The sequence below is a fragment of the Tetrahymena thermophila genome (assembly GCF_000189635.1).
Source record: "Tetrahymena thermophila SB210 genomic scaffold scf_8254803, whole genome shotgun sequence".
Taxonomy (NCBI): domain Eukaryota; phylum Ciliophora; class Oligohymenophorea; order Hymenostomatida; family Tetrahymenidae; genus Tetrahymena; species Tetrahymena thermophila.
This window is the reverse complement of record NW_002476559.1, coordinates 175349-190736: the sequence shown is the minus strand read 5'-3', so window position 1 is coordinate 190736 and position 15388 is coordinate 175349. Positions and strand designations below refer to the sequence as shown.

The following is a 15388-nucleotide window of genomic DNA, read 5'->3' as shown; positions in this document are numbered from 1 at the left end:
AATGTAAATTTATGAATTTGAAATAAGAAAATTATTTATTAAAAGAAAATAATTATTTTAAATATTTTATTTTATTTAGAAAAAATTTTTCAATAAATTGTTATTAATAAATTTTAAAACTTTAATGTATTTTTTAGATATTAATTTATTTCCACTTTTCCTCCAAATTTATAATTTACTGTATACTATAAATAATTTTTAATTAGTATTATGCTACAATCCTTCTTCACTCAAAAACATATGAACTTTGATGAAAAACTCTTGTAATAGTACAGATATTTATTTTAAGCATTTATTTATTAGGTAGAAAAAAAGTCCTCTTTTGATGTACATATAATATTTATAAAGAACAATTTAAATAAAAATATTTATTGAATTTATTTTTGAATATTTAAATATATAATTTATCTAACATATTTTATTTTTTTTGTACACAAATCAAAAATAGTAAATATAAAGCTAAATTTTAGAAATAAATAATTGATTGATTGAGATAAGAATTTTAGGCTAGCGAATGTTTTTGAGATGTTTCTTGAATTGTGTTACATTTTGTTTTGCTTAAGAAATTCAACCAGTGGAAGTGGAGATAATTATAATATCAATATTTTTCAAATATATTTTCAAAAAATAAATATAAATAATAAATATAACAAGTTACATAATATTTATATATTACTAATATTATACGGATTTTAATTTAAAATATTTTACCATTATATTTAGTAAGTTAATTTAGTTATTAACTTTTATTATTCTATTTAAACTTAAAACTACTTTAAAAGGGTAAACTTTATTTTATTCCTTAAAATCTAATTATTTCTTGTTTAAATAATGAATGTTAAGCTCCTCCCTCAAATTTATTATTAACATAAAAACATTATTTTTGCAATTTATCAAATTAAATTTATCAACTAAATAAGTAAAAAATTAAATAAAGTAATCTAAAATTTTAATAAACTGATTTAGATATAATTTATTTTCTATTTATATGTTATTTCTTGGAATAACTATTCTCTCTATTAAAAACTTCTTCATATGTAATTGACTTTAAATTTGATATTTTTTATTAAATGCAAGAGAATCATATTGAGTTGTTTCTTGAATTATTATATTTACATTTTGTTTCATTTTAGAAATTCAACCAGTAGAGATAATCATAATATCAATATATTTTCAAAAAGTAAATATAAATAATAAATATAACAAGTTATATAATATTTATATATTTATAAATATAAGGATTCTAATTTAAAATACTTTACCATTTTATTTAGTTATTAACTTTTGTTATTCTATTTTAACATAAAACTACTTTAAAAGGGTAAACTTTTTTTTATTCCTTAAAATCTAATTATTTCTTGTTTAAATAATGAATGTTAAGCTCCTCCCTCAAATTTACTATTAACATAAAAACATTTATGTACACAAAAAAAATTTTGCAATTTATCAAATTAAATTTATAAACTAAATAAGTAATAAAATTTTAATAATGTAATAAAAAGCTTTAATAAAGTGATTTAGATATAAATTATTTTCTATTTATATGCTAGTTCTTGGAATAACTATTATGTCTATTAAAAACTTTTTCATATTTAATTGGCTTTAAATTTGATATTTTTTATTAAAGGCAAGCGAATCTCTTGAATTATTTTACATTTTGTTTCATTTTAGAAATTCAACCAGTAGAGATAATCATAATATCAATATATTTTAAATATATTTTCAAAAAGTAAATATAAATAATCAATATAATATTTATATATTTATTAAATATAAGGATTCTAATTTAAAATATTTTACCATTTTATTTAGTTATTAACTTTTGTTATTCTATTTAAATTTAAAACTACTTTAAAAGGGTACAATTTTTTTAATGCCTTACAATCTAATTATTTCTTCTTTAAATAATCAATGTTAAGCTCCTCCCTCAAATTTATTATTAACATAATAAATGTTTGCAAAAAAAATTTTTGTAATTTATCAAATTAAATTTATAGACTAAATAAATATACAATTTGAAAAGTAAAATAAAGGAAGAAAGTTAATCTAAGGTTTTAATAAAGTGATTCTGGTATAATCTATTTTCTATTTATATGTTAATTTTTGGAGTAACTATTCTCTCTATTAAAAATTTTTTTCTTATTTAATTGATTTGAAATTTAATATTTTTTATTAATTGATTTTTTACAATAATATTCATTTTTTTAAATTAATAACTAATAATAAATTAATAACAAAAATATTTGTAAAAAAATAGATTAGATGTAGTTGATAGTAATTACTTTTATTTTAGTAAATATTTTGTATAAATCAGCTAAAGTTTTAGGCTAAAACTGCCCTTAAAACTGCTTTATATGCAACCATAGTTTGTAATGCTCTTAATGTAATAGTGGTTACAGGTTAGATTAAAATAGTCAGACATGCCTTCCTTATTGCAACTTTGGTTAATCATATGATGTTCAATCTAATTCTTGTTAATCTATCTGCCCTATTTCTTACTATTCTGACTCATAAACAAGCTCATGCAAACCTCTCTTACCTTGTCCAACAATGAATTAGCAAGGTTAAAATTTTTTTGATGTATTTTTAAGCTTGATTTCATCATCTTAAGGCAAAATAATAGTTTAAGGTATGGTTGGAGGAAATTATAGCTCAAACATAATCATATTAGACAATCAAAATTACTAGCTTATAGGGTAATTAATAGGACATGATGATGGAATTATTGGTATGCGTAATTTAAGGGTAAATAAAATTAATGATCTAGGGAATACATCAATTTAGCAGGCATAGTTCCCTCAAGGTTAAGAAATTCTTATATCAGTTAGTAGAACACAACTGATAATATGGAATTTAAATTACAATTAAATATTATTTAAAATATTATTGCCTAACACCTTAGTAGGATATTATAAATTAACTTAAATAGCAAAGGATTATGTTATTTTAATGGAGAATACTGATACATTAAATAATTTCGCAGTAGTTTATATGTCTGAAATAGTAAACTAACCAATATATTAGCAGTAAACTACTTCTACATTAATTAGCTCATCCTATAAATTGTTTAGTAACGCCCATATAAAATCAATTACTGGAATTTTAATTTTACCAAATTATTAGCTTATAAGCTATGGATAGGACTAAAAGATCGTTGTTTGGATTAGCATCGATTAACCAGACAATTTCTAATATTAGTGTTCATTTAATAGTCCTGTTAACTTAGTGCTACAACTATCTAATTCAAGCTATCTTATATAAATAGATAATCATTACTTATTATTTATATATAATAGCTTTAATTGCACTGAAATTCAAACTTATCATGGCCATCCTATTTAATAAATATTAGCAAATCCATCCCCTTAAATACCAAATATTATTTATTTCTTTAGCTGTAGTATTTCAGAAGTGATTTTATATATTTATGATACAAATTAATAGATATACTCATACATTTCTTAAGTAAATTCAGATAATTAGTATAGATTTATTACAAATAATTACTTTGTTTTTATTTCTTCTAATGGAAATGTGTCAATAAATTAATTTGATGATAATACAGGAATTATTTTAATTTACTAATATAATTTATTTTTCACTAAATTAAATCCAGTAAATCAAGTTGTAGTTAATAATTAAAATTTACTTATTCTCTCTTCAGAATTAACTATTTTATAATTAAATCTGCTTCCTTAAGATCCTAAGTAACATCCAGTCTAAATGTAGATTACTGATAAGAAGAAAAATATCAAAACTAAAATGAAGTATCACACTGATTCAGTGAATGGAATTTTGTTTGATAGGCTCTACGATAGGGTTATCACTTACTCGAATGACGGAAGCTTTAAGATATGGGAAGAAAGAATCTTAGAAAATCAAGGAAATGTAACAGACTACAGATTAGTAATAGAACAATATCATCCTTCATGTAATATTTTATTAGATCAGTATTGCTTTAGATAGATATTAGATATGACTATAGTTATACCTAACTTATTAGCATGCCTCTATAATGACAATACTATAGTTTTATGGAATTATAATCCTTTCAGTGTTACAATAAATGCTACTCTATCTTTAGATTTAAAAACTTTGTCAATAAATAATATGTTTGTGTACAAAAATACTTTTATTGCCTTCAATAATGCATAGTAATTGAAAGTTTATAATTTTATTACGATGAATTTTACTTCAGTCATTAATGATAGTTTTTATTATGCAGTTCTTGAAAATAATAATGGAATAGACTATGCCTATTTCATAAGAGCTAATTAAGGCGGAGTAATAATTATGAATCTTGCCACTAAAGCTATTTTGATGACTAATTCATATAGCGGAGTACTAGGCTTTGCGAAATATTACCCTGAAATTAAATATCTTTTTTTTTCAACTGTTTCAAATAATATTTTGTATATATATCCTTTTCTTTTTTCTGGTGTTAGAAGATACTCAATAAATGAACCAGTTGCTATTAGTGTAGATGTGGTTACTAAAAATTTTATGGTTTACCAGCAGGATTATAATATTGCTTACTTTTATTGGTATGATAATACACTTTTCATTTATGGTACATATACTTTTGCTGCTTCAGTTCCTTTAAAATTATGTGCCCCTCTTTCTAATCCTGAATAGCATTTTTTTGTACAAAATACAGCTTTTCCAGCAATACAAAACCAAGTAATATAATTTAAATATTTAGTATAGTATTTAATTTTTTAACATTAAAAGGTTATTTCATTCGGCTTTCAATACAATAATTAAATGCTTCTTACATTTGCTGATAAAATTTCAAGTATAGCTATAGATCCCATTACTATGAAGCTATATTTAGGTTTTGAAAACGGAAACATTTATTCAGGTGGAATCTCAACTAATTATTTTGCATACATAGATGATGAACTTTACTTTAATGGAATTTATTATAATTAAAATGATCGTTCTATTTATGCCTTTAATAATGTAAGGTTTTTTATTTTCAAATTATCTAAATGATAATCAAAATTTAAAAAATTCAAAACCATTAAAAATTTACAAAAAATATTTACTACTCTTATATTTAAGGCTTAAATTAATTGTCTAAATCAATATTTTCTTAATTTTAATTTTATTAAAAGAATATTCACCAAATAGACACAACTACTATGACCAAACCAAAAATATATTCAGGAGCTCATTAATCAACTATAAATGATATCATTATTGATACAAATAATAACTGGATTGTCTCTTATAGTAATGATACAACAAATAATTTTTATAGATGGGATATGAATGGTACAGGCATGAGTTAATTTCAAGGAGGATCAACTTAAAATGTTTTAAATGCTTTTTTAGATTTAGATGTTGATATTATTATAAGTTATTCTAGCGATATGATTTTTACAGTATGGCAATATTCAAATTAAACGCTTTTGTATACAATTAATACTCATATTTTAGAATAAGCAAAGTATAATGCAAGTATTGCTTCTATTCCACCTGATTAACAAATACCATATCAAATTGTATCTTATTATCATGATCCTATCAATAAAAGAATTATTTCTATAAATAATAATCAAAATTTATTCATGCATTACTATTGTGATATTCCTAGTGCTAATCCTCCTATTAAGTAAAATACTTACACGTCTTACACAATACCAAACATGATAGATTTATATGTTGACCTTGATCTAGTTTATGGTAAGTTTTATGTAAAAGTCTTAATTAATATGATTTATTCACTTCAAACCTATAATTTTCATACATTTGCTTATGAATAGTAACTTAGCTATCACACTGATAATATCCTTGGAATGAAATATATTAATGCTAAAAGTTATTCTTTTTAGTATACATTATTAGTGATTATGGATAGAAAGACTTAATAATTTATTTTATCTATTTCTACACAAAATCCTCTAATAACTAATTTTATAGTATTTGAAAAGATGGACCATATTTATTTATACAGTGAATAGTACAAAAATATTTTAAGTTATAGACTGGCTGTGCATCGACTTTCAACTGGAGTTTTAATTAAATAAATTCTTAATTCATAGTACATTGAAAATGGAAACGTTAATATGGTTTTTCTAGATGAAGAGCATTATTAATTGATAATTTATAAAACTGAACTTTTTAATATTTTCACAGTTGATGTGAGAACTTTTTCTTACACAAATTATTTTACCTCTTAGTATAATCCACCTCTCAAAAAAGCTATGCTTATTAAAGAGCATAATCTAATGTGTCTGATAGATGCATATGTCTTAGTGTATATTATTTATTAATATAGTAAAATTTTTAATGTGTTTAATAAATTAATCATTTTTATAAAAAAAATAGAATATATTAGATGGATTTTTCATTTAATACTGACAAAATAGCACTAAGTATGGTTCAATAAAAATAACCAAGTTACTTTTACAGTTAAAATACTAGCATGCTATATTATATAGACACTGATAATAATGCATGGTAGTTTGGAAATTAAACACAGCAAGCAAAGTTTGTTTAGAGTTTAAGTTTAGTACGTTAAACAAGCTTTTAAAATTCATTTTTTTATGTTATTACTGATCAGTAGATAATTTAATTTAGTGAAAGCGCTAGTAATTTGTAATAACTTTATTAGGTTAATTTTGAGATAAAAAATGCTTATTTTTTTGACAAATTTATTTTTTGTGAAAACTTTTATTTTAAGCTTATAAAGTTGTCGTATAATCCTTTGACTTAAATTCAATCATTTAATTTTTAATTTACAAGCAAAGTTAAGTTAATTGTGTCAATTTCTAACTTAAATTAAATTATTGTTTTCTTAATGAACTCATCTATATACAGAATAGATGTAATAGCTGATAAACTTTTGATGTAATACTCTAGCATAAAAAATTTAAATTTCATTAATTATGATAATATAAACTCAATTTTAATTCATCATTTAGAAACTGGGTTTATGATATTCTATTTAGATTTTGCAACACAAAGCGATTATATGAATAGCTAAGCGAGGAGCATTGAAATTGATAATACAGACCCAGTAAACTCAATGTTATTTGATTTCTAATATAACAGAATATTTATCCTTAATGTTCGTGAAATAATACCAAAAATAAGGGTTTATACTTATAATGTTACTTCTGACAATAATAAAATTTAATTAAGTACTCCATAGCTAATAACAATCATCCCTCCACCAACAAAAGCTTAGCATTTAGTTATGAAGATTTAAAATAGTCAGTTAATAGTATAAGCTTATTTTTAAATTAACACTTATAGTTTGGATACATTAAAGTTATAGTTGAGTATTAGAGATTCCAACTTATTATAAACCCTAAAATCATTTGAAATTCTAAATATTTAAGGTTAAATATTTCCTTATGTAACTTAATACGATTCATTTTCTATTTTTAAGCAAAATCCATCAACTAATACTTGGGGGTTGATCAATAAATTTTACTAATCCTTTCCAAATCTAGCCACTAAAACTTAAATATTTAATCCAACAACTAATAATTATTAAACTTAGGTTATAGGTATATCAAACGGAGTTTACTTTAATTACAATTTTTTCATTTAAAATTTTAATAGCTCATCTTAAAATACACCTTCTTCTTCATCCTTAAGTTAACTTAAATGCTATTATGAGCTTCCTTCTGCTAATACTTTAGATAAAATTTAGTCTTCTTTAATGTCATTTTAGTCCTCTTTCAACCTCTTGAATTTACAGATGTAATAAACCCTTTTTTAGGTAATATAAATATTTCATAATATTTACTTTTATAATTCTTTAAGTTTTTATAGTCATATTTGTTATAAATTTTTCTTTTTAAACATTCTTTAATATTGAGTTTCTAAAACAAAAAAATTTTAATTAACTTTAAGGAATAATATTTCAAAATTTAATAATTTATTAAATATAATCTGGGGGGGGAGTCAGAGCACAGTACTCTATCACTATTAAGTTTAATGTGATAGCTTTAAAAAACTTCTATAATTACCTAATAAAATTGAAAAACCCTACTTCTTCCCCTATTCTAACCATCAAATTTTTAACATTATTATATACGTATCAAAAAAATATTATTTTAGAGGGGAACTAAGAATAAAACTGTAATTCTATAAAATATTTAAATTTATTTATGAAATTTAAAATATAGATTGAAGTAACTTAAAAGTTTTATTATGATCCTTAACTCATTAGCTTGAATTCATAAGTAGTTTATTCTGGTTCTAACTAAAGAGCCTTAATGAATATTATTACAGACTCGTTTTCCTTAAATTAGCTAACTCTGTTATAGGTAAGGAATTATGATTTTGACATTAGTTAGGCACAGTTAGTACTATTTAATCCTGCATCTAAAAACATTACTTTTGAAAATGTGGTTTTGAAAAACACAGGAAATTAGTTTTAATTTTAGTTGAGTAATTTATAAAGTATGATACTTGAAAATATATCCATCTCATCTTTGGATCTTAAAGGTTAAAGTCTTCTATTTAATATTTCAAACTCAGATACTATTTACATAAACAACTTCTATATTCAAAATATATATTTATATGATGGATCATACTTGTTTACTTTTGAAAAAGTAAATTATGTGTATATAAATAACCTAATTATAGATTAAATAACTATAGTAGCTTCATAAACAGAAAATAAAGACTTGATTGTATTTAAAAATGTTAAGTAAATATCTATTCAGAATAGCAATTTTATAAATATAACTTTTAAGTAGCTAAGTAGTGCATAAATCTAGTAACATTTATATATTATTTAATCTTAATCTGTATATGATTTTGAATTATAGCAAGTAAATGTAAGTTACTTAGATAGGGTATCCTTTTCTTAGGTTTTAAACTCATATACATCAAATTTCCATACTTACTACTAATATTAAGGAACATTTTCTCTATCAAATAGCACGTTTGAAAACAACTCAAATTTATAGTCTCCTTTAATATAACTAAGAGGTAATTCTTATCAAGTTATTTACACTACATTTAAAAATATAAGTTGCTCTGTATGTAATGGAGGTGCTCTTTAAGTTATTGAGGCTTAATAGTTACTGATTAATTTTACTCAGTTTACTTTTTGCTCAGCTTTAAATGGAGGGGGCTTGTCTATTTCAGACTCATACTATAATCTCACTTTAATTTAAAATTCAATATTTATAAATAATAATGCAACTCTGAATGGAGGAGCGATTTATTTAGATACAACAAATCTCTTTATGTAAAATTCAACTATTTAGTATAATCAAGCAATGATAGGTGGTGGCATAAGGTATTTAAAAATTGAACCTGTTTTTATTTACATGATGAAGAATAAGTTAAACAGTGATCTTTTCTATAAGAAAAGAAATCTAAATGTTGTTTAAAATATAATTACTATGAACAAGGCAACAATTCATAGCAATAACTATGGTTCATATGTAAGTAATATAAAAATTTTGTAGTCAAGTGTAGTCTATTTAGATATAACTGGAAATGAAGGATTGCAAGATTCTGTAAAAAATGATAAACTTAACCTTTAAACTTGCTCTGTAAACAGATTTTAAAGTGGGCAATATTTCAACTTCCAGTTTTAGTTGTTGGATGATGAAAATAATCCTCTCTACTTTGACCTTGAATTAGTAAAAAAAAACATGTATCCTCCATTAATCTAAAGCGAAATTATGCAGTTTAACATCAGAGCAGGTACAAATAACACAAATATTAAAATATTTGGATAGTATATAACAGACTACTTAAATTTTAATAGTACATCAAAATCATTTTAAATATCATAAATGCAAGTAATAGCAAATCCTTAAACATAAAATATGTTTTACATAGAAAGTGAATCAATACTAAAAGTACCATATCCCACACTATAAAGCCGTGATATTAAATCAGGTCAGTTTTACTTTTTTACAATTTGTTACTTTTCTAAATAATATAATTTATAATTTTTTTTAAAGGTCCTTTCCACATAACATTCATTGTTGATTTTAGAGAATGTATTATAGGTGAACTTTACAGATTACAAGGAAGTATTTACTACTGTCAAGAGTGTTTGGATCAAACATACTCCATAATAGAGCCTGATAAAAGTAAACTTATATTTATAAAATTGCAATCCAAATACATTGTAAACTTTTTCATAGAAAAATATTTAGATTAATAATGCATAAGATGTCCAGATTAGGCTGAACACTGCTATAGGGACTAAATGACATTAAAGCAGGGTTATTGGAAATCAACAAACCTAAGTGACTCTATTGTAGAGTGTTCAAATAAGTTATCTAACTGTGTTGGAATTTAGGAGTAAGGATATTGCTTAGAAGGTCATATAGGTCCGCTATGTGAGTAATGCGATATTTAAGGAAAATTTTGGAATTAAAAATACTATACTGATGGATCTTTTGACTGTAAGGAGTGTTCAAAACTATTAAAGGCTATTAATTTAGTTCCAACAATATTCATAGCTTTAGGAATGGTTGTTTATGTGCTAATAAATATCAGAATTGCATGGGATATTAGTGAAATGATTGTTATAGGCTATTATCTAAGAAAACTTAAATTTGCTCCTGTGAGTAAATCATCGTATCTAGACACTACTAATATGAATATGAAGGCAATGATGAATTACGTTTAAATTTCACAATTAGTTAACACAGTAAAAGTTTCTGTTCCTTCATGGTTAACTTTTTTCCCAGAATATGTTGGTAATTCACTTTTAAAAAAATATTATTAATTATCTATTTATTTAAAAGGTAGTCCTGTTTAAAATATGATATATACATTGGACTGTTATCTTATAAATTTAAATTAGTAGGATATTCCAATTGTTTTTATGAGAATACTTTGGGGTTTAAGCATACCATTTTTATATTTAGCAGGAATGTTAATTATATACATCATATTTTTAAAACTTAAATTTATGAGACACAATATAGTAAATTAATTATTTAAAATTCATTTTTATTTTAATAAACTAATTTTATTTTGAAAAGTCTTATATTTACAGTGGTTTGGTCTTTTTGTTCATATTTATGCAACCAAATATGATATAAAACTTACTAGGTGCTATGTCATGCAGAGAAATTGATAATTAAAAATATATTTTATCAGATATTTCTTTCAAGTGCTACACACCAATTCACATGAAATTTATAGGATTTATTTTAATGCCAGGTCTTTTAATTTGGGGATTTGTTATTCCTTTTTTTATTTTATATAAGCTGAATAAAAATAAAGATAAGCTAGATCATGCTAAGTTAAGACTAATTTATGGATTCCTCTATTAAGATTATAAAACAAAAAACTTTTATTGGGAGTTTGTAAAAAGTTATATGAAAATAGTAATCGTTTGCATCTATAATTTTTATGGAGATTCTTACAGTAATTATTTTATTTTACATTATCTTTTTATTTTTTTTGAAAGAAAATAAATAAAAAAAGTATTGAAAAACTTCAAATATGAAAAATAAAAAACAATATTTTTTTATTTTTGTTTTACCATACTGCTGTAAGTGATTATTAATTTTTATATGAATCAATATTAGTTATTTTATAAGATTTAACTTGATATTCACATCTATTTATCTTATATTAAAAGCAAACAAATTGGTGATGGCACTTATAGTTTTCATACTTTATTTAGTAGTGTTAGTAAAATTTACTCCTTATTAAATGATATACTTCTAAAAAACAGATAGAAATTCAATGGTGGTTATAATTATATTAGTCCTTATGAATATTAACTTATATAACAAACCTGATACTGTTTAATCCTACATATTTTATATTATACTGCTAGGAATACATAATGGTTATCTTACTTTTATGTTTTTTGAAGTTATAAAAGCTAAAATTTAGATAACTTTCAAAAAATAGTTTGATAAAATTAAAGAAAAATTATCTTAATATTGTTCATGCTTAAAACCATTTTTTAAAATTTAAAAAAACATACACTTAACAACATTCTTAAACTGGAAAAAAATTAGAAACCTTCTTCATAACATAAAAGAGGATAAACAAAGAGGAATAATAAGAGATAAAATTTTTGGTTTATCTAGTTAAATAGTAAGCTCATAAAGTATTATTTAAAGTCCTCTTCTTAAATTGAGCGACAATGAAGTTAGATAAGGTTAATATTTTTTTATTAATTTAATTAGTTAATTTTATTTTCAACGTAAATTTGATTTAAAAGATTTTAAATACTAAATTATATTTTACTTAATCTAACAGAAAACATAAAAATTGATAATAGCAGTAATAATCTTGAATTAAGTAAGAAAAAAAATATAATTTAATTAGACAAATCAGATACATTAAATTAATAATCTCTCTAGATTAACAATAATAACATCAACCAGATATCAATATCAATCAATAACTAAACTATACTTTTTGGAAGTCCATATGTATAAATTTCTAAAGGTAAAGTTTTAATTTAAATAAATAATTTAACTCATATCTAATTTAATAGACAAAATAAATGAGAACTAAGTTAAGTTTGGAAGCACATCAAATAATAGCAACAATAACAATTTGTCACCTCTTTTAAACAATTAAAATTAAGAATAAATGGTGATATAGAGTTTAAACTTAAATAATAGCAATTTAGTTAAAAGGGAAGGCTTTATTAGCAAAAGCTTAAAAAGAGTGACTTAATCAACAAATATAACTTTATCGAATAATCTTACTTCGCAATTAATTTTAAACTAATAATTGAAGTAATAGAATTTAAGTAATTAATCATTATAAATAATATAAAATTAGATAATTGGTAGTATAGATTAGAGTAGAACTATTGAAAATTATTTAGCATTATTGGAAAGTCCTTTAATTATATCAAAAAATGAACCAAATAATATTTTTTCAGAATAAAAACCAATGAAATAAGAAGAATAGGAAGAATAAATAGAAATAGATTAAGTAGCTAATTCTGATATTGATTCAATTAATTATTAAATAAAACAAAAGCCTCCTTGTAATTTAGAAATTTGTGCCTCATAAAGTTACTTTAAAAAGGAATTTTAAAATATTAGTTATGAAGAAATGGTAAATTAATTAACTAAAATAAAATTTTATTAAAAGAATAACTTTAAATAAAAGAATTGTTCTCAAAAGTAATTTGATATGATCAAATTAGAGTAAAATGATGAAATAAAAGAGCAAATTATAAATTAATCAAAGTTAATGTCTGATTTTTGTAATGTATAGAGTCAAGAAACCCCATAAATAGACAATATATTTACTCCTCAAAATCAAGATTATTTTGGTCAATATTAAAAATATATCCATTAAAACTAATATATAGATCCATTAGATTTAAATAATTAATCTGATTAAATATAACCAATTGAAATTAATAATCCGAATGATATAAATATAGAATTATAATAATTAAGTTCCCTAAAAGAAGATGTTAAAAGTATTAAATAATAAAGTATAAAATAAGTAAAATCTACTCATGATTTATAATCCATAGAAAAAGACCATTTAAAAAATAAGGATTTTACAGATGATAATTAAATATATAATCAAATATTTACACCAAAAAACTACTTTGGTATTTAAACCGAAGACTCTTTTGAATATAGAAAGCAATAAACTGCACAAAGCAGTGTGCTTACTTGCTATAAAAAAGTTAAAAGCTTTAAGTTTGATAAAAAATCAACAAAAATTATAAATCAAGGAACAATTATAATGGATCATTAGACAATACACACAGCAGATTAAGGAAGAATAAAATCTCAAAGTTTTGGTTAAGGATTTGAAAATTTAAATTTCGGAAATACAATTAAAGTATTTTCCTAATAAAATGAAAATTAGTCATAAAATGACTAATAAGTTTATGATTTAGATAGTGTAAAATCAGATTTATTAAATTTTTAAAACTTATTGTATCCAGAAAACAGAGAAACACCACAAAGACAAAATGAAGCTATTACAAATAAACTTAAAAATCAAGAAAAAGATAGAGAAATAAATAATTGATCTGGAAGCAAATGTATGAATTTAGGAAAAATATTAAGCTTTATTTATAAAATATGATTAATTATTTTTAAGTATTACAAATTTTATTTTTATCGACATAAATCTGTGAATGTAAAATAAATTTAAATTTTGAAACACCATTTTTCTTTTATAAACACAATAAAATTCAAAAAAATGGTAATAATTTTTGTTATAAATATCCTACAAAATGAAAAATTTTGTATTTTTGTGAAGAAGAATTAATTTAAAAGTATTTAAAAAATCAAATTTTTACACTCTTAAAATAAATTTTTTTGTTTTGGAAAAGGAAAATTATAAATAATATATAAAAAAGCTGATTGATTTGATAAAATTAATAAAAAAGGTACAAAAACAAATAAAAATAAAAATTTTAATTAAATGCAAACACATCTATATAAATGCTGCAATTTATTAATCCTTAAAAACCAATATTTGCAAAAGTGGTAATTAAGATGATTTTGATTTAAAATATTTTTACTTATTTTAAATAGTCATATATTTATAGTGGTTTGGTCTTTTTTTTATATTCATGCAACCAAATATGATATAAAACTTACTAGGTGCTATGTTATGCAGAGAAATGGATTAATAAAAATATATTTTATCAGATATTTCTTTCAAGTGTTATACTCAAATTCACAAGAAATTTATAGGATTTATTTTAATGTCAGGTCTTTTAATTTGGGGGTTTGTTATTCCTTTTTTTCTTTTATTTAAGCTCAATAAAAATAAAGATAAGTTAGACCATGCTAAGATAAGGCTAATTTATTTATGGATTCCTCTATAAAGATTATAAAGCAAAAAATTTTTATTGGGAATTTGTAAAAAGTTATATGAAAATAGTAATCGTTTGTATCTATAACTTTTATGGAGATCCTTACAGTAATCATTTTATTTTTACTTCAACAAAAATAAATAAAAAAATTAATTTTCAAATACCTAAATTAATATAAATGAATTGATAATTTAAAAAATTAAATACACTAAACAATTATTTTTTTTAATTTACTTAGTTAATTTAATAAATTGTAAATATTTTTGAATTTATCTGAATTAATTTAAAATTTTTAATTTAAAATAATTTATTTATTTTTAATTTATATGAACTATTTATATAAAAGCAAACAAATTGGTGATAGCACTTATAGTTTTCATACTTTATTTAGTAGTATTAGTAAAATATACTCTTTATTAAATGATATACTTTTAATAAACAGATAGAAATTCAATAGTTGTGATAATTATATTAGTCCTTATGAATATATTTTTATATAGTAAACCTGATACTGTTTAGTCCTAGATATTTTATATTATACTGCTAGGGATACACAATAGTTACCTTGCTTTTATGTTTTTTGAAGTTATAAAAGCTAAAATTTAGATAACTTTCAAA

At 22.0% G+C, this 15388-nt stretch overlaps 1 protein-coding gene across 1 annotated transcript; it reads left to right on the top strand. All coding sequences in view use genetic code 6, as the record gives it.

The window, feature by feature from the left end:
* Nucleotides 1-2262: 2262 nt before the first annotated feature.
* TTHERM_00001460 (WD domain, G-beta repeat protein) lies at nt 2263-13974 on the top strand (the record flags this gene model as incomplete). Its single annotated transcript, XM_001008026.2, has 18 exons — nt 2263-4680; nt 4732-4962; nt 5118-6262; nt 6334-6603; nt 6751-7349; nt 7514-7520; nt 7576-7735; nt 8145-9882; nt 9948-10079; nt 10134-10694; nt 10743-10924; nt 10983-11370; nt 11588-11800; nt 11999-12118; nt 12220-12411; nt 12461-12636; nt 12754-13035; nt 13090-13974. The coding sequence occupies 18 exons, from the start codon at nt 2263-2265 to the stop codon at nt 13972-13974; spliced, it is 9699 nt and encodes a 3232-aa protein (XP_001008026.2).
* Between the last annotated feature and the right edge of the window lie 1414 nt (nt 13975-15388).